Source organism: Camelus bactrianus, chromosome 8 (genome assembly GCF_048773025.1).
Source record: "Camelus bactrianus isolate YW-2024 breed Bactrian camel chromosome 8, ASM4877302v1, whole genome shotgun sequence".
In the NCBI taxonomy this organism is placed as follows: Eukaryota; Metazoa; Chordata; class Mammalia; order Artiodactyla; family Camelidae; genus Camelus; species Camelus bactrianus.
This window is the reverse complement of record NC_133546.1, coordinates 73,856,336-73,881,307: the sequence shown is the minus strand read 5'-3', so window position 1 is coordinate 73,881,307 and position 24,972 is coordinate 73,856,336. Positions and strand designations below refer to the sequence as shown.

The 24,972-nt window shown below is 35.7% G+C and overlaps 1 protein-coding gene across 5 annotated transcripts in view; it reads right to left on the bottom strand.

The window, feature by feature from the left end:
* The window catches only part of ADGRB3 (adhesion G protein-coupled receptor B3), a 686,517-nt gene that overhangs the window by 414,180 nt on the left and 247,365 nt on the right, over nt 1-24,972 (bottom strand). For 4 of the 5 annotated variants that reach the window (XM_074368745.1, XM_074368743.1, XM_074368746.1 and 1 more), the window contains 2 exons: nt 9,596-9,706; nt 3,425-3,586 (listed from right to left, as the gene is read on the bottom strand). In XM_074368745.1, coding sequence (XP_074224846.1) covers nt 3,425-3,586; nt 9,596-9,706 — 273 coding nt within the window. Of the gene's footprint in view, nt 1-3,424; nt 3,587-9,595; nt 9,707-24,972 lie in introns of those variants that run through there. The other variant, XM_074368747.1, reaches the window with a different exon arrangement.

The following is a 24,972-nucleotide window of genomic DNA, read 5'->3' as shown; positions in this document are numbered from 1 at the left end:
ACATTTTTCATTATCACAGTTCAGGGGAGGCAGGGGCTACTGGCATCTAATGCGCAGAGGCCAGGGATGCTGTCAAACATCCCCAAATCCTGAGGCCAGCCCCCACAATAAAGCTTTATCATCCGAAAATGTCAATAGTTCCAAGAGTGAGAAGCCCTGGAGGAGATCGTAAAACTGGAAGTCAGAAACCAGGACAGTAAATACACAATTTTATGTAGCTCTCGACTTTTCTAATTTACTTTATTTTTATCCGGATCATTTTCTGCTCTGAGTGAAAAGAGTCTTTTGAAGGGACTATAATGTCAAAACAACAATTTTGTAAAAGGCTGGGTATCTTAGGATGCATATTAGAGATAATACGTTATTATGCAGTTTAATTAAGAAAACCTTTCATTTGAAGTTTGAATTAAATGGGTGAAAGGTAACTAACTTATCACACTGTTGATTAGCCTAATGGCACACATAAACATAAGCTCTAATTTTATCAATCCACATATTTTGTGGAAAGTGACTTTTAATACTCGGTTTGTCCTGTGTCATTTCCGTAAATTAGTCCAAGTTCACTCGATTATCTGCAGGGTGACAAGTAGGTTATTGATTTCTGAGATAATTTTCTTCTTGGGAAGAAAGTATTACTTAAGAAAGAAATTTACACTGGTTAAAGTCCTATTGTAGGTTTCAGATTCACTCTGTCAGTGTTTTCATTGTGTACTGTATCCAAAAAATACACATTTACCAGCATGGCAAATTACTGAACACAAAATATTTCATCACAAAAATAATAACCACCTGAGAGATTACCCCAGTTTCCTCTAGCAGGATCCTTATAATACATTTAAAATAATGGAGTTGTTAAATTATTCTTCATGTTTGAAAAATTAACAAGAAATCAACAAGACTCTTTTCATTCTCTTTAATTCAACATGAATTATAGCAATGATGAAAAGATACCTATTTGTCATCCCCAGGACTATTTAACCAAATTTAGAAAGACAAACCTGTATGTGTATGGAAGGGAGAAAGGGAGGAGGAACTAGTAATTAGCGTGTGCTTCTCCAGTAGGTCCAACGGTAGGAGGTTTAAGAAATGGAGGAAGAACTTTAGAATCACTGAATATTATTCAGTTTTCTGGGCATGAGACTTGGCGTAAAAGGGAGAGCAGTTGGGTCCCACTACACATGCTCTCTGCACCCACTGACGGGATCCATTGAGAGCCTCTGGTACAAGGATGGAGATTTCCATATGTCAACCAAGTGAATGCTCATAACTCGTGTCTGAGGAGTAAGTTCTGAATGGAGCAGCGTGGAGAACACTTTAGCACCCACTCAGACTCCCATTAGGGGACCTATCTGCCATTAGATTCTAGCCTCGTACATTGAAAGGATCTTGACTCTTTCAAAAGGATGCTGCCGAGATAAGTGCGTCAAGGGCAGCTTCCCCTGCCTTGAAACTTTTCTCATTGCCCAGTAGAGGGCACTGGACTCTGAATCCCTTAATGTAGATGTTGTAAACAGGGGCCAGCTTCGTGCACGAGTCCAGACAACACACTTAACCCACACCGAATGGAGAATCCACTGGCGTTTCCTCATGAGGTCCTTTTGCCTAAAAAATTTAGAAACTTTATAATTCCTAAAATGCCCGTCTCCTTACTGCTCTTGTTTTCCTTCTCTTGCCCAATGTACCAGAGTCTGTTTGCTCTATGACCCCTGTTTTTGTCATCTTTTTCATTGTCTCCCCTCCATCCGCAACTTCCTTAAGCATTTTTCCCTCCTCTGAATCTTTTTATTTTTCGTTGGATGAATCATTCCCCCTAATCTGATTCCCACTGACTCTCATTGATTTTTCTTGTTTGCAGTGGAAATCATTGCTCTTTCCCTGCTAATTCTGTAATTGTCTTCCCTCCCTCGTAGCCTTCTACCTTGTTTATCTTTTAATTCTAGTCTTTTCTCTGCTGCTTTGTGCCTCCCAGGTGGGTGACAAAGGGGTCACCCACCTCACTGCAGCATCCTCCCTCCTCGACTGCCCAACGTTTCCTTCCTCTTTTATTTCTTTTCCTGATTCTCTCTTCTTTTATTGTGATAAAAAAATATAGAATGCAACATTTACCATCTAAACTATTTTAGGTGCAGAATTCAGTAGCCTTCAGTATATCATGGTGTTGGGAAACAGGTCTCCAAAACCTTCACATCTTGCAAATCAAAACTCTGCACCTATTAAACAAGGCCTCCTCCAGATTGTTTTCTTTTCTTTAAAAAAAAAACAAACTCTTTTGGGGAGAGGGAGGCAATTAGGTTTATTTTTCTAATTATTATTGTTTTTCTCAGTGGAGGTGCTGGGGATCGAACCCAGGACTCTGTGCACGCTAAGCACACACTCTACCACTGAGCTATACCCTCCTCCCTCAGATTGTTTTCTAGTGGCTTGCCCTTGTCCTTTCTTCTGGGGACGTGAGATTGTCCCTGTCCCTCTGTACTCTTGCTTTTAGCCACTGCGGAATCAGCCTCCTCTGGAAATGGAACTTGCCAGAAGACTTAGCAGATGAAAGGCTGCAGTGCCAGCTCCCTTTCTCTGTGCCACCTCACTTCGGAGGCCCCCAGAAGGGCTGTGAATGCAAGTCCAGTGTCAGCTGCCATGGCCAGTGAGTGAACCACTCACCCACCAAAGGGCTGCACAGAAATAGAAACCTGGAGATTCACAGGATTATGTGCTTTGACTTCGAATCCGTTGAGTGCTTATTTCTACATGAAAGTCAGCAGTCTGAGTGGGGGAAACACGTGTAATATTCATGAATACATCAACTGATGTCACATAGTAAATTTGATCCTAAGTGGGCAAGCTAGTATGCTGTGCTCCATTTAACATGAAAGAACTTTTTTCTTTTTTCCTCCATTAGTGACTTTAAGTTTACAAAGCAGATGATGGCTCTGAGGAGGGCAGTCACTTGAATGAAATAAACTAACAGAAAGCCCTCGGCTGGGGGCACTATTGCCCCCCCCCAAAGGGTCAAATAAGTGGAAAGGAAATAGCTGACTGCCTTAAAAACTGTATCAACCACTGCCTTAAACAATGGGTACTGATCTTATTTCCAGGATGCTAGCAAATGACATAATTCCTCAAACCTTCCACTGGACATTTTTTACCATCTAAAATAAGGAAAGCTATTTGAACCTTAAACACCATAAGCAGCTAGTACAGAAATTTCATGCTTAAAGTTGCAGTGGGTAGGGAGTCAATGGAATTTCTTGACTGCTCTGAACGCAGAAATGATCGCAGACATATAAAATTTCACAGTTGAATAACAATCACACATAATCACTCTCATTAAAATGTCTAGACCCGGTTCATAGGAAAATAACACATCGTTCCCAATGCGTAGCATGACACAATTCAAAACATCCACAGTTGTAGTTGCTGCTAACACTACCTGGACAGAGGGCAGTGTTATTGCAAACCCTTGATTCTCTTAATGGGCCGCTGCAGTGTGTCCCGTAAGGTGATACACAAGTTCTGGTTCGCACCTGCGACCCTTGACCACAAGTAACTGAGCATGTGCTCCACGGGGACCACTCTTCCACACCAGATTCACCTGTGTGCAAGACAACAAATAAGCATGAAATACTGTCTTGAATAGTCATCGAGTAAGCATCATACCAAGCTAACATCATGACATGCAAGGATCATTTAAATGTAAAAATATGACAATACATCAAAAGGTACAAGAAAACTTTTCAGGGCAAAAGAAATGTACAGAGAGGCACACATCACGCTGATGCAAGGGCCAAGTTAGCTCTAACCTGGTTAGCGAGACTACGCTTCACCCATCCTGGGCTGTGGGCACCAGGAAGGGACCAGTCAGCATTCTTCAACAAGAGTGATTGTTCCAACGACTCTTTTCAAGCCAGTGTAAGGCTTTGGACTTTGATGGAAGAGGAAGCAGAATGTATGGCTAAACTCATCTGGCGTGGGTGAGCAGGGTTATACTGAGGTGGTCTTCTTCAGCCCCTTGTTGTGTAATCTTTCTAACGCTGCAGGAGGCAGAGCTCTGGGAGTTTGGGCACATCCTCTTTTTATTGTGTTGAACACTGACACATTTATAATTTATTCTTAGTGCAATCCTTACTTTTTCAAACCATGACAGCTATTTATTTTGTGAGAATTTATTTTAAAAAATTCTGCTCACAATTTCCCCCATGAAATGAGAGTAGTGATTTTTACTTGAAATGAAGGACAATTCCCCTATGATTTCTATTAGTTTAATATGGAACTAAAATACACTAAAAAAAAAAAAAAAAAGGCCTGAGAAAGTCATTGAATGTCTGAATTCATTCATTTTTTTGGAGTAGGCATCACACTGAAACTATGTTTAAGTTCTGCCATTACCTAAAGTCATGCCCCATGGAGATGTAAAGTCAAGGATTTCTAAGACCATGGCAATGGGCTTCTAATTCTGTTCTGGCATCGTGTTCAGGACAGATTTTTAAGAGTGGTTTGAAAACCTGCAGTTGCTTTTCTCCAGATACAAAATTGGGCCATTTACCTGCTGGCAGGAACTATTTAAATTAACCTTACTTGTTCAAAAACTTTACTTTTTATTCACTTGGTGGACTGTTTCTGAAACCTTTGAATCACCGATTATATAAATCAAGGAGCAATTTATATTTTAGAGATTCTGTTTAGAATTTGCCTTTGAAGTAGCATTCAAGGGATAGAATATGATCATCATTTGTCCACCTTTTTTTGAAAGGTGAGTAAATGATGTGGAAATTATTTGCAGTGCCACTCAAGGCAGCTGACCCATTGGTATGCTAGGACAGAAGGAGTTTGGACCAGAATGTAATTCAACTGGCTGATTTCTTCACTGAGCATTTCTTTTTCCATAAAAAAAAAAAAAAAAGAGGAGAGTCAGCTGAAATAAAACAAAACACGTGTTTGATCAAGTAGTTCAAGGTACATTCTGGTATAAGCTTCTTATCTCCTCGAGGGCCCACGACAACTAAATCTCAGACAAGCACAAGTTCAACCACACCTTGGGTAGCACCTTTAGGAAGCACTTGCTTTTATGTTGGTCTGTATCATGCACCCAGAGGTGTAGACAATAAAGGCATTTATAACTGGATATGTATCAAAAGGGCACAGACAGTGGTAACTGGGATAACATATTAAATAGGATCTTTTCAGCGTTGTGATCAGTGTTTGTCCTGGCAGTCCTCTATGCTTCACCCTTGATTATTTCAGGATTTTTTGCCTTTACCAATTTATTTATCAGTAATCCATTAAAATGTTATTGGATGATCATTTGAATAATATTTAAAGCTATACCTCAAAGTTTGTTCTTTTACACTAAAGAATACTCTGTCAATATTAAAAATTACTTTTTAGAAACCCAATCATATGACAGTGGTTAAAAAAAAACTACACATATATGTATATATGCACATATATATTTAGCAATGAAACACTTAAGCTTAAATTTGGGGAAAATATAATGCAATTTTATTTTTCTTGTGACAGTTCAACCTGTGTTTGTGATGAGGTTAAGTGAAGTAGAAATATTATGGCTGTGTATTATGAATTAAAAGCCAGAAAACCTTGAGCAATGTGAAATCTACTTAAGCAAAATGGTAAAGGTTATGAATACAATTAGTTATGTTTTTCCACAAAAGCAGTCTTTCTCTTACCCTTACACTGTTATCATGGCAGGAAAAGTTTTAACTAAACTTTGCAATGCATCAGGATCAATAACTACTTTTAAGTGTGTCTCTGCACAAGTAGTTAAATGTTGGGGGTGCTTTGCAATGCGCGACAGCACAGTGACACTGACCAGGCTAGGCAGTGATGCGAGGATCACGAGACGTTGACCATTAGTGCTCAGAACTGGCCTTACTCACTCTCTTTCTCTTCTCTCTCTCAAATGGATGGTTCATTTTGTTGATCAAAAACGAAATAACCGACTAAAACATAAATGGGCTTTCAAACTATGGATCAAATGTTGCCATTCAAAGACTGGCCTACCGACCAAAATGACCCTGTTGTATCTCAAATCTATAGTTTCAGGTGACATTGCCACTAAATAGAGATGATTTCAGTGCCACCAGTTCCTCATTCCAGCAGGCATGAAGGCACTCTAGTCAATTACACTGGGGCATTGTGAGAAATAGGTAATATATTTTATAAGAAAGATTAAAAAAAACACTGATATGAAGATATTAAAGTATAATACGAAGTATACTACTTAAGTGTGTGTGTCTTGGGAGACGGCACAAATTAAAGCAGTTTCTTAACTTACAGCTGAGAAGGCACATTGCACGTCACGTAGAAGGATTCAGCAGCTAACGTACAATTAAGACTCTCTATCCTGACACAAAACATGGAAGGAAACTGTAAAAACATCGCAGTTAAATTCAGAAGACCCGTGTTTGATGGAAGGCTACTGAATGTTAGCTCTGTGACCTTGAGAAAGTCACTGCATTTCTCTGAACCTCTCAAAAAAATGAGTAATACATCCACCTCACAGCCTATTTGTGAGGATTAAATGCGATAATGTATGAGAGTGCGTTTTAAGCTGTAAATAAAATAGTAATATAAAATGTGGCTAGTATGTTACAATCGTGAAATTAGAAACACACCTCTCATTTTATTTTTCTGTTTTTAGTAACGTGCTATGCACTGCTGATGTAGACTGTGTCCCCAGCTGGAATAAAAGACTACTTTTCTAAACATGTGTATTAGATCATGTGATAGCTATGATGTTGAAAATCATCAGTAAGTGTAAGATGTCTTAAGCCTTCGTATTAGCACTTAATTTAGATGTCTATATTAAATCTCTGTATCTTACCATTTCATTTCCCTTGACTGTAAATGCCATTTTGGCCCAGGCTGTTTGAGCATTGTACATTTATGTCCAAATTAGCTTCTTTCAATTATCAAACTGACCAAAATAATCAAGTTATTTTGATAAAGTAATGCTACTTTACTAGACATCACTCTTCTAAAAAAATTTCCACTCATGCTATTACTTTATAGAAAGCTTATTTTAAAATACAGGGCTGACTGATCATATTGATTGAAGAGACTGGGTTACTCATTTTGAGAAGTAATTCTTAATTTATGGGGTCTGATAGCTTTTGCTTTGTTTTTCCTCATGACTAATATAAAAGTATATTATATATATGTTGTATTATTCAGTTTTACCTCTAGTGCATTATTCTTTGTCCTCAAGTAAATGTTAGCAAATGTTTATCATTGTTTATATATAACATCCATTTCTTGGTTTGAAAGACAAATAGAAGTTTAATTAAAAATTAATTTTTGTAAAATTTTACTGTGTGACATTTAGCTATTTATTTAGACTACCTTAACAACTAAAGAAAGTAGAATTTCAGAAAAAGTTAAGGGAAAAAACCCCCCTTTTTTAGCTTTATAATTGTCTAGTGTCAAATTCCATATTTTAAAAACTATTTAAATAATGGAGTTTTCCATTCTTTTATCAGTATCATAGTAATTTAAATTTAAAGTAAGTATTATATGTGTATTTATATTTCCCTATACTATCTTTTGTTTAAAATGAAATAATAAATATGTATTATCCATGAATTCATCAATCCATTCAATCAATATTTTCAGAACTTTAATTTTGAAGTTCATTAGCTTTTTGAGTTATTGTTAACAATATGGAGAAATGATTTTAAAGCTCCTCATGGATCTATTTAATAAGTATTTCATCTATTTTACTAAATCACATGTCGCTGTATATTAGATTCAAAACAATGCCTGGAAATTAACGAGTAAATGAAAACAGAAATTAGTAATTTCTCACTAACAAAAACATCATATTCTCTGTGATTTGAGTTTGCAAAAAGGGTTTTGGCTGAAAAGTCTGCATTTTCTTGGTATATGTCACAGACAAATCCAAAAACTGAATTTATATAAAAACTCCTGGCCAAACTGCATAATATTTATGTATAAACTAATTTTACTACATTTTTGGAAATTTAAAGCTATGGTTCACCATTTTACTACTAAGTGACCCTAATTTTAAGGAATTTCAGTCAACGAATGCCTGCCCCTCTTTTGCAAAAAGTAAGGACACCTCTAAGCTTTAGAAATACCCCAGGAAATGGCACATGGAGTAGGTTACGGAGTGGCCCACGCCCTGTGCCTCTGTTTAGCATCAAACATCCTGATTTCTGGCCAGTAGTGGAATTTCTTCTCCTTGTAAAGGAGAAAAATACATTGAGAAGTTTGAAATTTGCCCAAACCTGGTAATGCATTTTTGGACTTGTTCAATCAAATAGTAAAAATGTTAATTGCCTTTTCTTAAATAAGAAGGCGCACCAAAAGCAATCCAGATAAGCCGGTTTTCTTCATTTCTAGATTTGGCTGCAATATGTATTTTTAAGAAGCTAAAAATATGTCCTTAATGTAGAATTTATTCTATACATCTTTCCTGCTCTGAAAATTCTTTGACCTACTTGCAACTAATGTATTAAATACTCACCCATTACCAAGTGCACAACTCATTAAGAATATTTGCTTTTTTAAGTTGTAGACTCAAATCTAATGTTCTGAGTAAATATTATCCTAAGAACATAGGAACAAAAGGAAGAAATATTCATTCTTCAAGGGGATTTCATCAAAAACCAGTCTGAGTGCCATGGAAAAAAGCTGGTCCTGTACTTGAAACTTGAAACTTCTGCATTGTGGTAAAACACATCATTTAGATTGGAATGTCTAAACCTTTTTGAAGACATAGATAAAACTGTTAGTTTGCAATTTCCTGAAATAAAAGTGACACCTAGAAATGTTCATAACACAGTTTAATCATGGTTTCATCTAAGAATATACTACATACAAACTGAAGAGATGAAATTATAGCCCATTTATTATGATAAGCCAAAATAGGAATGTATCTATTTGTTTATATATAAATATTTTGGGAAGGGAGGTATTTAGAAGTAATCTAATTAATTTAGGATTAAATCAATTAAATTAAATCAAAAGTCATTTTTGTTGATATTTAATTATTTGGAGCATATTAGAGCTTAGTATCAAAGACTGCCAACTTTTTATTATTCAGCTTGTATAACAAATCTCTCTTTTCAAAGAACAAATATTAAGTTCTAAAAAAAGTTTCTAGTTATTACTACACATTTTAACAATCAATATTTATAAGATGCATGGCATTTGAAAAAAATACTCAACATATTAAATATTAAATTTCATCATCTAAAGTCTTACTTAAAAATTTAATTCTGAAAAGTCCTAAATTAATCAATTATTGATGAAATAACTTTGTTGACTTTCTTTAAAAGTTTAATGATACACTGTAAGTAGTTAATTAACATAAGTAAATAATAATATGTAAACCCTAAATGTCCCACACTGAAAACAAAATAAATCTTACACATTTTTTGTGCACTTTTCAATTCACAGCTACTTCATTTATGGACTTTAACTGGTGACAAAGAAAAAAAAAAATGGCTCAAAAAAATATCAGCTCCAAAAACTGACAAATGTGCAGCAAAAGATTATGGAAACATGCAGTGGTTTCATTAAATTAACAACAATAAATAGAAAAATGTAACTAACGTATTACCAGTTTGTGCCATAAATTTAGCAGCATCAGCTTGTTCCTGAGGGACCCTTTTTTCATGAACAGATCGAGGTCGCTGACTTTTAATTGTATGATCTCCCATCATTCCAAATTCTAAAGACAGAATAAAGGTATATATGAAAGCTTGTGTGTAGACATTTCTCACAAATTACATCACTGTCTCATGCAATATGTTCCTACACAGAACTAGAAGTTACTGATCAAATTCACAATTCTAAATTCTCTAGACTGATCTGCTTGGAATATTTCTAAACTCAAGTCAAAAAAAAAAATCCATAAACAAGAACAAGGCTTCAAGAAACAGTAATAACAGTCAATGAAATGACACATCAGGTTTGAAGTCAGCTTGGTTCACAGAAATAGTGTACTCTTCTCTGATAACGTCTTCAAGCAATACATCAGAAAAAATACAACCACAGTGTTAACTGTTGTTTTTCAGAGGTAGGATCCTGACTGCGGTAACAGCTGCTACTTTGCTGAAGAGTAATCACCCCTACAAGTTTTTCAGCATTTTTTTTTTTAAGGAATGAGTAATCCTGTAACCTAGCTTTCCTAAGGTAAACATTCACTCGATGGACTATTTTTTCTAAAGATGAAGTTGCCCTTGGTGTTCTCAAAAGCTTATACAGAAAATGGTGGCTGATGTAATTCTCATTTCTCACCTGCCTGGTCCCCCAAGAATTCCTCATCCCTTTTCTAACTACATGGAAGAGTGTTTTCTCATTTAAAGGTTAGGTTTGAAAAAGAGAATGACTCCAGGTTTCTGCTATTTAATCCTTGAAAAGGATACCTCTTAAGAAAGGGAAAAAAGTCTCAGCCTATCTCAGAAACAGATGGGGAGAGAAAAATAAGTTGAACAAGAGAACAGATTCCACATAAAGTATTTTTTTTAATACATGCGCTTAGAATTCTACAAGAGTTCCATGTTTATTTCACTATTACCGTAAAACAAGTTTAATAAAACCCAAGTCTAATGAATAGAGAAGTTGGTTCTGACTCACAGGAGTGTAGCTGTGGGAAGGGTGTTACTGAGGGGCAGGGATCAGTGATGCTCACTGTTACATCGAGAACATTGTTGGGTCCTTAAGACCAGGTCCTTTATACATGACAAAGAAGGCTGGGTAAAATGTGTTCCAATGACAGTGCACATGTGTTGCTAGAACTAATAATGTCCACATTTGGGAATGGATAATTTCACCAGCTTATTATTTTGCCTTTTCCCATCAAGCTTTAAATCATCTCCTGCAAGAATATGACAACTCCCTTTGTGCAATTAAGCAGTGTATTTCCGTATGCACAACTCTCATCTTTCATGTGAGGAGAAGACAGTAGCACGTGTTTTTGTCCATCTGGGCAGATTTCTTCATCAATATTAAAGTCTGGCCCTGATGGATTGATCTGTCAGAAATTCTTTCTAGATATTCTACCCAGGAGAACATCTCATGAGAAATTTGAGAACTCTAAATGTGTGTTTGTTTTTGTCAGTTTAGATAAAATCCTAGGCAGGAAACAGGAATTTTCATAACATGCCCATTGGTTTAATCTTGTAAAATCCTTCCGCGTTTTCCCTGACCGCCAACATCCTTTCAGTCCATTCATTTATGCATCTGGTATGTGCTTCTTAAACCACATTTCATTCTGCTAATAAGAAGTATCTAATCACATATCATTGAACGATTTTGGAAAGTGACTAGTTAGAATTATATTTAGACTCTTTCGCACTACCCAACATTAAAAAATGCTATATATAGCTGAAAACTTTCTGGATCTGAAACAGCAAAAGAAATTTAGTAGTGATTTTTCCTAACAGTGTGCTTTGCCATTTGTCCTCTTGAACTTATCACTTATGCTGTGCACCTGTGTGTGTCTACCACTTGGGGCATTTGAGTCAAAGCGTGTGTTTACATAAGTCAGTTTATTTTCTGAGGAAAAATAGTTGACTGTACAGGGGCTATGATCCTGAAATGTAGGAGTCTGCCTATGTAGATTGACACTGCTGAGATCATTTTAAAAGTGTCATCTTTAATTTTTAATGATTTCTGAAATTTAAGCACAAGTAAAAGTACTTATTTTTTAAAATGAGCATTCATATTTCAGTGAACTGTTTCATATTATTAGCTGGAATGTGATTGAAAACTCTCAAACGTATGTATATTACAAATTAAATTTCATTATTCCTCACTGTCGTCACCTCCACTTATCAGTAATCAATGTTATATGAGTGTTAGTGCTGATCCCTTATCATGGGTCACAGTATTTAAGAAATTCTTCAATCATCAGTGGCCTTAATTATATATATTTTTACACAACCGGAAGTTTAAAATGAAATTTTTGATTATTGTATTCCATACAGTTTATCTGAAAACTTACTTTCAAAGAGTTAAAACTAATATGAGGCCTTGATATAACTAAATTGCCGATAAGATCGAAGACTAATACTAACAATTTATTTCTTTTTCTCCGATGGAAAAACAACACTATGGTGGTATTTTTTTAAATGTTCTAGACCTATTGTTTCAGACCTAAAAGTGTCCTAACTTGTAAGTGGAACATGTAAACTGTTATCTAACAAAGGGAGTTTCTGTTGCCAATGTTTATGTGCCAAATATTTGGGGAAAAAAAAATCCTGTTTGTCAAAGGGTTGTTGTCAATGGTAAGAGTTAACAATACATGTTATGGTTCCACTCATATCTCACAATGTAATACTTCCAAAATATTGGTGTTCTCTTTCAAGATGAGATTATCTCCTTGACTTCTAATGAAAATGAAGGTCAAATGGACCATCCAAACTTAGAAGAAACACCAAGCTATTATCTTTACACTTCTTCTCTTACTTGGTGACTGTGGGTTGTGGTAACCTTTAGCATGTTATGCTCTTCTGAATAATAGAAGTTCTTCATGGTTACTGATTCACATTTGAGTGATTTTGAGTTGGCAAAGATCATATACTACATTAGTTACACGAGAAAAATGGCATAGCCAAATAAAAAGATGATCTGCCTTGGTGAAAGCAATGGAAAGCAAGTTATGAAATCAAAAAAAGTAATGTCCAGCGTAATATTGTGTATGTGCATATGGTACATGGCTTATGAAGAGAGGGTTATTTCCTAAACCTTTATGTTGATGGTATCAATGAAGTGGTAGGTAAATAACTGTGTTCATGTCTAAAACTCATGACTTCTGTGTTTAGGTACATTTTCTCACATGCCCTCTTTCACTGTTCTTCTTGACGCAAAGCAGTAGTTTCTGAAAGTGAGATACAATCAAAGTCCCATGAAAGAAAGGTTTTTGAAAATCTGTTGCTTTAAGCATAGTTCTGTGTCTTGTCTTTTCTTCCCGCATCCAGGAATATTCTAAGTAGATCATTAAGAAACATACATACTTGAAAACTGACTCTTGGAAGTCAGTTGTCAGTTATGAACAATTTTAGTCTGGAAATCAAGGGTTAAAATAACGTGACATTGAAGGCATCCTAAAGTTAAAACACACACATATCCATTTGTTATTTTACCCTGTGTTTATCCTTCAACGTATAGACAAGCAGAATATCAGATTAGTTGATAACATTTATTACTGCAATCTATGATGCAATGGAAGTGTTAAGTTCACATTGTTAGCTGACTTTCCTTTGAATTTCCACAGAAGCCCACTACTGCTTCTCAAGAAACTCTCAAAGTCATCCCCTACCTTTACTCTATGGACAACCGGCACTAGTTTTTGTCATGGAAATGGTCAAGCTAATGCATTCTGCCTCTTATTCTCCTCCACTTGGAACACTTACTCTTCTAACCATGCCTACAATAAAGCCCCTCTTCAAGTCCAATGCCAAGGGCACCACCTCCATGAACTAACCAACCAATCATACATGGCCTCCGTCTTCCTTAACTTCTGTTTTGCTTTGCATCAATAATGGACTTTTACTAGATTCTCCTATTAGAGTATAAATTTCTATGGGAAGGAAGTATGACTTATGAGTCTTAAAATTACCTTTTGCTTTGCACATAGCTGGGGTTCAATATTTATTCTATAAATACATATCATGCAAAGAATTGCTTCTCTAAAACATGAATTTCTAGATGTCTAAAACCTTTTCTTTAACTTTCTTGGTGAATATTTCAATGGGGAAAAATTAAATTCTTAGTGAAATACTTAAAAGTTAGTTATTATTATTATGGTGGTCAACATTTCTTTTGTCAACAAAGTTTACTATTGATAAGTATTTCAGGTCATTATTAAAATAATCGAAATGTTGCTTTATTTAGAACTTAAATCTCACTGCCCTAAAATAAAGCTTAATGCCCTAAAACAATGCTAAATCTTTGTCAGTAAACATTTATTAATTACTTATTGTGTTAAGTACTTAAAATTACAAAATTAAGTAAGAAATAGTCTCTGGTATTCTCAGACCCAAGAAAACCCACTAACCATGTCCTCATCCATTCAGATATGTAAGATTATTTATCTTAATTGAAATATTAAGCTACACTTGAGACCCAATTTTTATATTAATTTCCCAAATAATTCATTACTCTTAACAATGACTTGTTGATATTATTTCTCCAAAGAGAAAATACGTTTTCTAAATCATGCAACTGGACATTTAAAGCGGTATTTCATTTGTCATTGCCTAGCAAGTAAGAATATTGAATGCATAACCTGTTGGCAGAGGAAAGATTCTATTATCTGGCTGGATTATGGTGGTATAGACAAATTTTGTCACGAAGCAACCAGATATTTTCTGAAATAAGGTTATTATATTTAATGCATTCTAGGTTCACATTAATAGGAGTATAAATCACCAAATTTGTTCATTTATTTTTACACTTAATGGAAACAGAGTTGGCACAATTATTTGAATGTAAAATTTTTTATGTGCTTTAGATAGTTTAGAGATATTTAGACAGTGTAGAGGAGCCCTGATTATCAGTCATTTTGATATCCTTCTGTTTACTGAGATTTTTTTTTAAAAAAATGCTACTTGAAATGTAATTAAACTTAAAAATTGTATTATGTACCTCATCAACTATTTGTTGAGTCAGGTGCTTTATGAAAACATACAGCTGATCGGGGAAAAGACTATATTATCTTTTGCAATCTGTATTATCCAAGACATTTCTAGAACTAGCATGAATTATTACAAAGAAGAAAGTTTTAATTTTAAAGCTTAACAAGAATGCTAAAATATTAATACCATCAGTTCAAATTCTGAAGGACTTTGGTTAAGAAATACTTTTTACTGTTTATATAAATATATATATGTATATAATTATAAATATACTAATTTTATTTTCCCGAAGAACCAAACAGGAATAGAATAAGCAAATAAAAGACAATTTCCAAAGAAATAACTCAAGAATGACAGTTATACATACCAGGAAATAGTTCAGTAAAATAAATTTTGAGAAAAATTAATATTAAGAAATACTTACAATAAATAAATACATATTAAAAATATTAGAAATCTGAGGAATCCATCATTAAAATTTAAAAGGTTAATTGATATTCTTTCCTTCAAATGATTTCCTGGTTCCATTGCCATGATTAGATACCTCGTTAAGCACCAAAATGCTATTTATTACAACAATAAAACAGAATCTTGCTTTTCAAAATACACCCACAGAAATGACTTTACTAGACAGTTGGGCATGACTCTAAGTAAATGGGTGATTTGATGGCACCTCTAAAATAGGCAAAACATACTGTCACAGGGCATACTGCTTGTATGTTTATAAAAAAATCTTTAAATGTTCAGGTGTATTCAGTTAAATTGTTAAATTATGAGACCTAAAATATTTTACAGAAGTGATTATCAAATATATTTAGTGTATATAACTCTTAGACAATGATTAATTTATTTTATTTCCAGGTAGAAACTTTAAAATAATTACATACAATGATAGATTTTTTTAAGCTTTTTTTGGAGGGGGGAATTAGGTTTATTTTTTTATTTATGTAAATCTTTTTTCTTTTTTTTTCAGCTAGACTTACTGGGGATTGAACCCAGGACCCTGTGCATGCTAAGCACATGCTCTACCACTGAGCTATCCCCTCTTCCCCACAACAGATTTTGTTTTAGATCTTCAGAAATGTGTGTTTGAAAATCATGTATATTGCAAAACATCTCATCTAGAATGATTCCAGGAAATTTGGGGTGTAAACCCTTTAATCATTATTTTTATACTTCCTCTGCCTCACTTCTGGGAAATGCTAGTGAATTCGATGCACCATTCCATGTAAGAAACCATCAATGTGTGAAATCATGTAGGAATTATTTGTTAATATTTCTTATACATCATCCAACTGCATTTTATGATCTCATCTCTTTTTGAGGTAACTATTGAATTTTTATAAACTATCAGCAATGATTTGCTTGAAAAATACTTTATTTTCTGGTGGTGAATAAAATAAATGTACACGCACATAAATAATAAATGCCGTTCTATTTCCAACAGTAAACTAGTAGTATTCATTTGCTTTTCCTTGTTGATCTGTATCAGAATTTAATTTAGCACATTAGCACATCAGTGGCAAAATAAGATGCTGTACTGTGAGCTCTAGCCTTTTTTGCAGAGGACTAAAACTCTCACACTGTAAGATTTGGATCATCTTATTGCTGAAGTGGTCCCAAAAGATCTTAGAGAAGCTGAATTATAAGTAAGTGTACTGAGCTGTCCCTGGATGAAGCCTTTCTACATTTTCCTAAGAAGAATGGAGCTTACTAGCTTTCCTGCCAAGCTCTCTGACGTGCAGAGGGAATGAGGCCCACAGAAAGCCTCTTTTAGGCCTCCCTAAGAACCCGGGAGAGTATCTTTATCCGATTAAATGTGAAACTTTTGTAGGGTTTTAAGAGTTGCTCTTGCGGAGTGAGAAATCATGGTTAGATGTGAATTTCAGAAAGCTAACTCTAATTGAAGAATGAAGAGTAGACTGTAGGGAAATAAACTCAAGGCAGCATAAACCATGAAGAGGCTCTTGCAATTGTCCAATACAACTATCCATGGTTTGGGAGAGGGGGTCAAGTTTGATGGGTGGTTCACTGACAGCTCCTAAGCTTGGGTAAGCAGATGGAGGGAGGTCCCCTACTAGATCAGAATTAGAACAACACACAGAATGCCGGCCAGTCCCAGCTTCCCGCAGGTTGAAAACATCTTTGGACCATTGGGTCCAAATTGTTGGTAATTAGAGCAAATTTCCTTGCCCCAAAAATTTACAGGAAAAGTGTTTTATGAGAAAGTTTATGCTTAAAAAGAGTGGTCCTTTTTAGTATGATATTTTTGATAGAGCTTACCTTTGTGTGTGTGTGTATATATGTATATGTATATATATATATATATAATACATACTGTATTATCTGTTATGTATTTATTTAGAATGTTTAAGAAAAATGATTCCTCTATGATTTTTTAATTGACTCATATCCATATGGACCTTTTCAACTTGCTAAAGTTGTCTCATTTACTTTCAACAGTTTAGCACAGAATAACGTAACTTAAAGCAATATTAATCTAAGCATATTTACTGAAATAAACTAATAAGATATTCCATAAAAATAATTAGTACATTCTACACCCCAGTTGGAAGTTAAAAGACTAGATCAATGGTTACCTGACCAAAACATTTCAACATATATACACAGTGCATGGTCCACAAAATAACTTGCTTTTTTCATAAGGCACTAGTATCCGGATAGTTCTGAAACATTTTTATAGCACTTAAATTACATTCAATTGACTTATATGGTTTCAAGGTTTACTTTTTCTACCTGGAGGTGAGAAAGAAAATTTCCTCTATCACTTACGCTTTTTAACTTAGCCACTTTGTTTACACAGAATTTCTTTTTTAGAGAATCTATGAATATCAAAGTGAATAGTTCTACTCATGTTTTACCATTTCTCTACTGCTATCTTTCGACATTTTAGTACAGAATGTTTTAGTTTAAAGCAGTGCCATTGTATACATGTTTACTGAAATACTAAAGCTGACTTTCTTAATGAAAATGATTCTACTAAGACATACACATAGTGTTTACAATAATTTCTAAAAATAGCAGTAATACTATGTTAACTATTCCCGTAATACTTTAGCTTATTCTTCAGGGACAAATAAATACACCTGGATAATTTCATGTATTTTTCTAGGATGTAAATTATCTTTATAATCAGTTCACGTATATTCAAATTGTTCCCGTAAGTTCTCATTATTAGTATTGAAGCCCAAAGGGTATTCTATAGAGAAAACTCAAAATGATAAGCCTTTTCAAAGCAGCGCCTAAAGACATGTAAGTCCACTTCATTTAAGACGTAGGCTAAAGCTGAATGGAGAGCTGGACAAATACATGGGGACGAGCAGGTGCAGCACCTGTTTCAGAGCATCACACCTGAAGTCCTCTTGACCTGTTTCCTCTTCCCGCAAAAGGGGATGCTGGGAACATGGTCTCTGAGGTCTTGTAAAGCTCTAAAACTGCATTATTTTCTCAAGTCACAAGTTGGCCCATGAACACATGGGCCATCTCTTAGCAAACCTAGAAGCCTGGAGGCTCCGACCAAGCTGGACTGGGCTGTGCACAGACACACACACACACACACACACACACACACACACACACACACACATTGGAATCTAAGTAAAGCACGGAGCTGGAGTTGCTTCTAAACCTTTTCTTAAGTCCATCAGTGTCAAACAATGAACTGAATTCTTGTCTAAGCACTGACGCAAGGTTTACTTTGCCTGTGAAACCTCAGGCTCCTTTAGACTTATTTGAATGCAGTAGCTAGCATCCACCTTGGAGAGGGATTTTATTTTAGAAGACAATAGGCTTTCAAAGGCATTTGAGAATGAATGAATTCCATTCATTCAACACACATTAAATGAGCACTTGTTATATTCCAGGAGGGATTCCAGGCATTGGAGATTAAGCTGTGAACAGAGCAGATAAAAGTTTGTTTTTGTAAGAGAAAATTTTTTAGTTATTCCTAGTCTGATATATATAAAAAATCTTATATGAATATTAAATTTACTGGCCAGCCCTTTGAAAGGTAAAATATACATTTGTCAGATTGACAACTTTAAATTTCATTCTTTCATTCATATACTGTCTCAGATAAAACTAATTTAAGTACATCTCTCATCCATATCATTCAACAGAAATTGGTTAAGAGGGCTATTTAGATGAAAACCATTGACATTAAAGCCTGGTCACCATGTCCAAAACAATGCAGTTATCTCATTGATTTCTTTTGTATTATCTTTAGAGTTTTCTTTCTTTTAATTTTTTTTTTTTACTGAATTACAGTCGATTTTGAATATACATATGTATAAATGAATCACTATCCTTTAAATTAAGTGAATTTGTTATACACCGATATAGTCTCCAAATACCTCCTCAGAAAATGTTTGTTCTTTCTCATTCTATTCACTTATTGTCATCTTATATCTTTTAAATATTTTTAATTTTGTAAAGTACCCCCGAAGATATACATAACTTTCATTATACCAATCCTCTCTATTTCCTATTACCAGACATTTACATTTGTGTTGCCTTCAAAGGTTTGTTACCAGAGGAAAGATTCCTAAAAGTGGTTTTACTGTGAGGAAACACTAAAATTATGCTAATGTCACCTTCCCTCCCAAATGTTTATCGTAATGTACTTCACAACAAATAGTGAAGGAAGGAAAAATGTTAGATTTTTTTGGTCTACTTTCTATCCACATACAACATCCCTCTTCATTCTGAGTAGTGCTTTTCCTTGTCCAATTTTGCTTGATATTAATACTATTACTGCTGCTTTGGTAACACATTTGTTTGTTACATCTTTCCCCATATATTTCCTACTTCTGTGTCATTTTGCTTTAAGCATTCATCTCATACAAAACACGTTTAGTTGTATTTTAAAACTCCCATCTGGTCCACTTCCTTTTAGTAGGAAATTAAACTCATTGACATTTATTATATATACAATAATGTTGAACTTAGTCCTTCCATCTTATATTAGGGTTTCTCTTTAGCATATTTTCTTGCTGTTTCTTCATTTTTCCCCTTTCAATTTTTTTTGGGGGGGAATTGATAGGGATTTTGTTGCTTTTTTTTTCCTCTTGATATCTTCAGTCATTCAAATGCTGTACACTAATTTTACCACATGTACTTAAATATGTTTTTAAATTTCTCAGTATCTTTAGTGAGTCAATAGCTGTACTCTTTCCAAACCAAGACAAGAATTTGAGTGTAATTTTTTGTCCCTCTGCCTTGATGCTCATATGTCACTCTTTCCAAATTCATTTCTTAATTATTGTATATTGTGCTGTGATAATTAGAACTATTTTCTCAACTATTAGTCTTACTATTAATTTCTTTGTTGATATCTTTTCTTACATTTGTTTTTAATTTTTGCTCAAGTACATCCTTTAACAGAGAAGGGTCTAAAATTGACTCAGCCTTGGGACTCTCACACGTGAACGCTACTTTGGTTCAGTGCAGAAACTTGAGATCAAAAGTTTTTTTCTCCCTGAACTTTGATGATAACTTTTACATTGAAAGCTGGTACCCAGTGTTGCCTGTGAGATGTCTTCTGGTAAGAAAATCTTTTTTTTTTTTTCCTAGAAGCCTTTTTGAAGATTTTTCTTTTATCCTTGGAGTTCTGAAATGTTACCAACATATGTCTAGACATTGGTCTTTCCCATTCAGCGTACTTGGAACTCTGATTCCTTTCCAGTCAAGGTCCTGCACTTTAGCTAAGCACATGGAGTTCTTTTCTCTCGAACTAACTGCCTCCTTTCTTGGTTTCCTTCCGTATCTGATGAGGAGGTTCAGTTACTGCATGGGGTACTGGCTTCCATCTCTGCCCCATGTATTCACTAAGAACTTCTCTGAGAAAATTGAACCCCTGATTTCTATGAAAGGGCAAGTGCCAAACATATTACTTTCCATTTCAGTCTCCGCGCAGATCTTTTTCCTACTTACATAAACCTTTCAGAAGAATATCTTCTCATTCCTCACTTCCCACTCACCCCATCGTGTCAGGCAATCTGACTTCAAGCCTCCTTCCCTGAACAAAACTGCTCTCTGGAAAGTCAGTTCCTTCTTAGAAACTGTCACCTTCATCTTGATTCCTTCAGCATTTGACGCCCTCCCACCCACCCACCTCCCCCTACCCATCCCACAACTTTTCCTAAAACGTTCGCCTCCCTTGGTTCTCAAAGCCGACAATTTGATTTCCTGCCTTCTCTTGACTGCTTTTCTGCCTCCTTCACTGCCTGGATGACTCTTCACATTCTAAAGATGAGCTTCCCCTCAAGTTGCTCCTCAAATGCTCTCCCTCAGAAACGCCACCCATCCCTGCAGACTCGGATATCACTTTTAGTCAAAGTCCGTTGGTCTCCAGCTCCAGGAGGCAGAGCTACATCATCAGACCTCCAACACTACAGCGCCACCTAGAGTCTGTGGCAAACCTAGCATCTATGAAAGCAAGCTAACCATTGCCCTGCTGAGACTGGCCCTCGATGTGTGTTTCAGATTCACTTTTAATAAACATACTGTGCTCAAAATAGTTTGTGAATAAATAAATAGCAAAATAAAAATAAAAGCTGCCCAGAAATAATGCAGAATTTTTTTCTTAGGTTTATCAAACATATCTTGATAGACTAGTTGGGTTGGGTAAAGACAGGCCTTAGGGTTAAATGTGGAAAACTTTAAAGGTTATAAAAGAGAGACATTATTTTGCATAATAGCGGAATAATGATTTGAAATTTACTGAGGCTGACAGAGAGAGAAGGTGAGGAAAATTGAGGGGTGAGGTTAAGAGATCTTGGGAGAGGAGTAAGGAAGGAAGTGTCCAGAAAAAGGGTGGGAGGATAACACAAGAGGAGAAAACCAGGAGATTCCAAGTGGAAGAAACACCGGAAGCAATTTTAAGAACAGTGATATTCGGGTATAAATGTACATACGGCGCTGGGGTGAAATAAAATCCTTCTACCGCCACTTTTATTCAAAGCCCATACCTTGTACTAGAAATATTTTAAAAAAAAATGGTCAAAGAAAAGAAAGATTGATTTCACACTGAGGTTGGCAAGGGACAGAATAAAAGAGAACAGCCCGAGACCCAATATACAAAGTGATGGCTGATGATGTAGTGAAATACGTGTGAGAGTCAGAAGGCAGGGGTCGTGCAAACCCTCCCTCAGAGAATCCTCAGGGATGTTGGGAGTATATTGGATTTCTAGTTCTAAACTATGTGGAAGATCAAGTCAAGGGTTTGTTTCAAACCTAGACTAAAGTAAAGATAAAAGTAAGTAAAGATGATAACTCTAGGATGACAAATCGACATTCTGATACCGGGTTTGGGGTGGTCAAGTTGTAATAGCCATTTGACGTGGTCCCTCAGCTGACTTCGTACTTTCTGAACCAAATGTGAGCTCTAACCTAATCTAGCAAGGAGTCCAAAATTATTTACTGATCATCCCAGGACTGAGTTTCAACAGGGCTGGAGGCCAAGTGGCCGAGGGTTGGCAGAGGGGGTTACAGATGCCAGCTTTTACATGCTAAAACCTTTCCTGTTTCAGTTTAGGGCTTTTTCTTCTTCCCTGTCTCCAACGTTTATAGGGGACACTTGCTCTGATCACCCAATTATTGTGAACCTTTGCATCAAGACTTAAGTGGAAGACGTAATTAAAATTTTGCTTCTCTGAAGGAAACAGTGTCTTCCTTGTACTGTAGTTTTTTTTTTCTCATGTTTTCCAATTAATGATAATATTTCTTCAAATCCATGTATTCCATATATTACTAGTCCTTTGCCAGAACTGTGTGTGAAGGTCTACCTTCCGGGCTGGGATAACCTGGCTCAACAAGTTATAATAAGTGAATGTGCTGGGGTTTTGACGACTGAAGTTTTATGAGTCAACATTGTGAAACAGCTGTAGCAAATCTCAATTTAAAGTTGGTTGCATTTTTTAAAGGATGGAGTTCGGAACTTTCGGAGTACTTAGCACTTAGTTGTGGTCACTAGTTTTTCGGAGAGGACTATTGATAAAGCATAATATGTGGAAAGAAATAGTGCTCAAAATGGTAAGAGTGAGAACTGTCTCAAAAAGTATAGTTTAGTGCCAGGCATATTTTGGAAATAAATTTTGAGTGCCCAACAGATACAGCACTTTAGAGAATAGAATTTAATTGGAAAGGTTGGCAAATTTAAACAATCAAACCTCAATATAGAATTATCAGAGCTATGAGTGCCATAAAATAGGTTTTATTAGAATGAAAAACTGAGTTATTTAGCTTGGGGAAAAAACTCAGGAAGAAAGAGGCATTTTCTCTGAATATTCAGAAACTTGTTATGTAGCAGAAGGATTGTAGGTATGTTGTTTATTAAGAAAGAATTAAGGGGAAAGGGTGAAATCTGCAGGAGGAGCTTTCTAGCAATTTGGGGTGCATAAATGAGTGGGTGGCCCTAGGAAGTGTCAATATCTTCATCACTGGAAGTGCTTAAGTAGTGGCTGTGCGACTAATGAGTATTGTAGTGATTGTTCCTACATGAATGTATCTCTGATTCCTAGAATATTTGATTCTTCCCATTCCCCGAACCCCGATTGTATCAGTTATCAACCATCATGTCTCTGTCCAAAGCACGTTCCAAATATGTCGGCATCTTTTCATCTCCAACGGTACCACCCTCGTCCACACCCCGGTTCTCTCCAGCACTGGGACCACCGCAATGACGCCTAAGTGCCCCCCGACCCTGCCTGCACTTCTGCTTACAGCCCATTCTCCACAGAGCAGACACACAGATCTTTTAAAAGGTAAAAAGGACACTGTAAATCCCTTCGTAAAGTCCTTTCATGTCTTCTTGACTCTTAGAATAAAATCTAACTCCTTACTCTGCAATCTACCCCAGCCTTCATCTGCAAGATGGTCTCGCATCCTCCTCCCTATGACTCGCCAAGTTCCAGCCACACTGGCCTCCTTTCAGGTCCTTAAATATACAATTGATTTTGCTAATTGGGAAATTCTTCTGATCTTTGCATGGTAGATTTTTTTCTTGTCATTCTTATCTAAGCTAAAATTTCATCTCCTTGAAGGGGCTCTCCCTGATGGGCAAATACAAATTACTTATACAATCATTCCTTGAAACTTGATTTTAATTCTCTGCACAAAACTTATCAATATCCAAGTTTTGTTTATTTTTCATTTATTTGTTTAATAACTCTATCCATCAACCCACTAAAATGTGAGCTTCATATGTGAGCTGAGAGTCTTACCTGTTTTGTCCCTAATTATATCTTGTGCCCTGTGACTAAAAAGTACTTTGGAATGGAGAGCGGAAAAAGAGATGAGGTGGGGATAGTTACAATTACTGAACAATATCATGCCCACTGCATTCTGGGTGACTTCCTCAGATCTATCTTCCAATTCACAAACATCCCCTTTAACAGTGTCAAATTAATACTTAACCCATCCACTGAATTTTTAATTTCAGTGACTATATGCTTTATTTTGGGTAGTTCCATTTTTTTCCCCAACTCTATTTTCTGTGATTCTGTTCTATATTTATTCTTTATTATTCTTTACTCTTTATTATCCTTTCTTTATTATTTCTACTCTTTTAAAAAAAAATCACTTTAAACATTTCTTTTATGGTTTATTGAAGGGTTTTTCTTGTTTGTTTTCTAGTCTGCAGTGTGCTCCTTGCCTTGCCTCTGCTGATTTTGCATGGTCTTTGTTTTCTCTTATAGCTTATTTTATTTTATTTTATTTTTATTTTATTTTATCTTATTTCTGTTGAGGGTTCATCTTGCATAGCAGTATTCCCCCTGTGAAACTCCTGTAATCCTCACTGTAAAAACATCCCTTTGCAGCAGTAAATTTCTTGACTCTAGGTTACTGTATTACAAAAGCAGAAGTTTACACCATACGTCTGCATGGTATGTGTTAGAATCTTTTTTTTTTTTTTTTTTGGGGGGGGGGGCTTTTTTCTGCCCATGAAGGCTCCTAAAAGAAGGCAGAGTTCCTTCTCACTGTTTTCTCAGGCCATTGAATAAAAGTTCTTTACACTGTCTTTGACAGAAAGGTAATCCTGTGAGGCCCCAGGCCTTACGTAGTTGAATTGATTTCATTACCCAAACCTACAAAGGCTGAGGACACTCTCCTCTCCATGCAAAAACACTGAAATCCTAATTCTTAACTGTTTGAGCTTACAACTGCCCAAAACATTGAAAAGACCCAGCTTATCCTTAACACTTTGACTTTTGTCTTTTAATGTTGCTACTGTATTTTATGGAAACCTATATATTTCCTTTTCTTTTCAGTGGGGCTCATTTTTGTTGTCCTAACATTTTACCTAGCATTTCTACCCACTTTTTGTCAAGGCTGG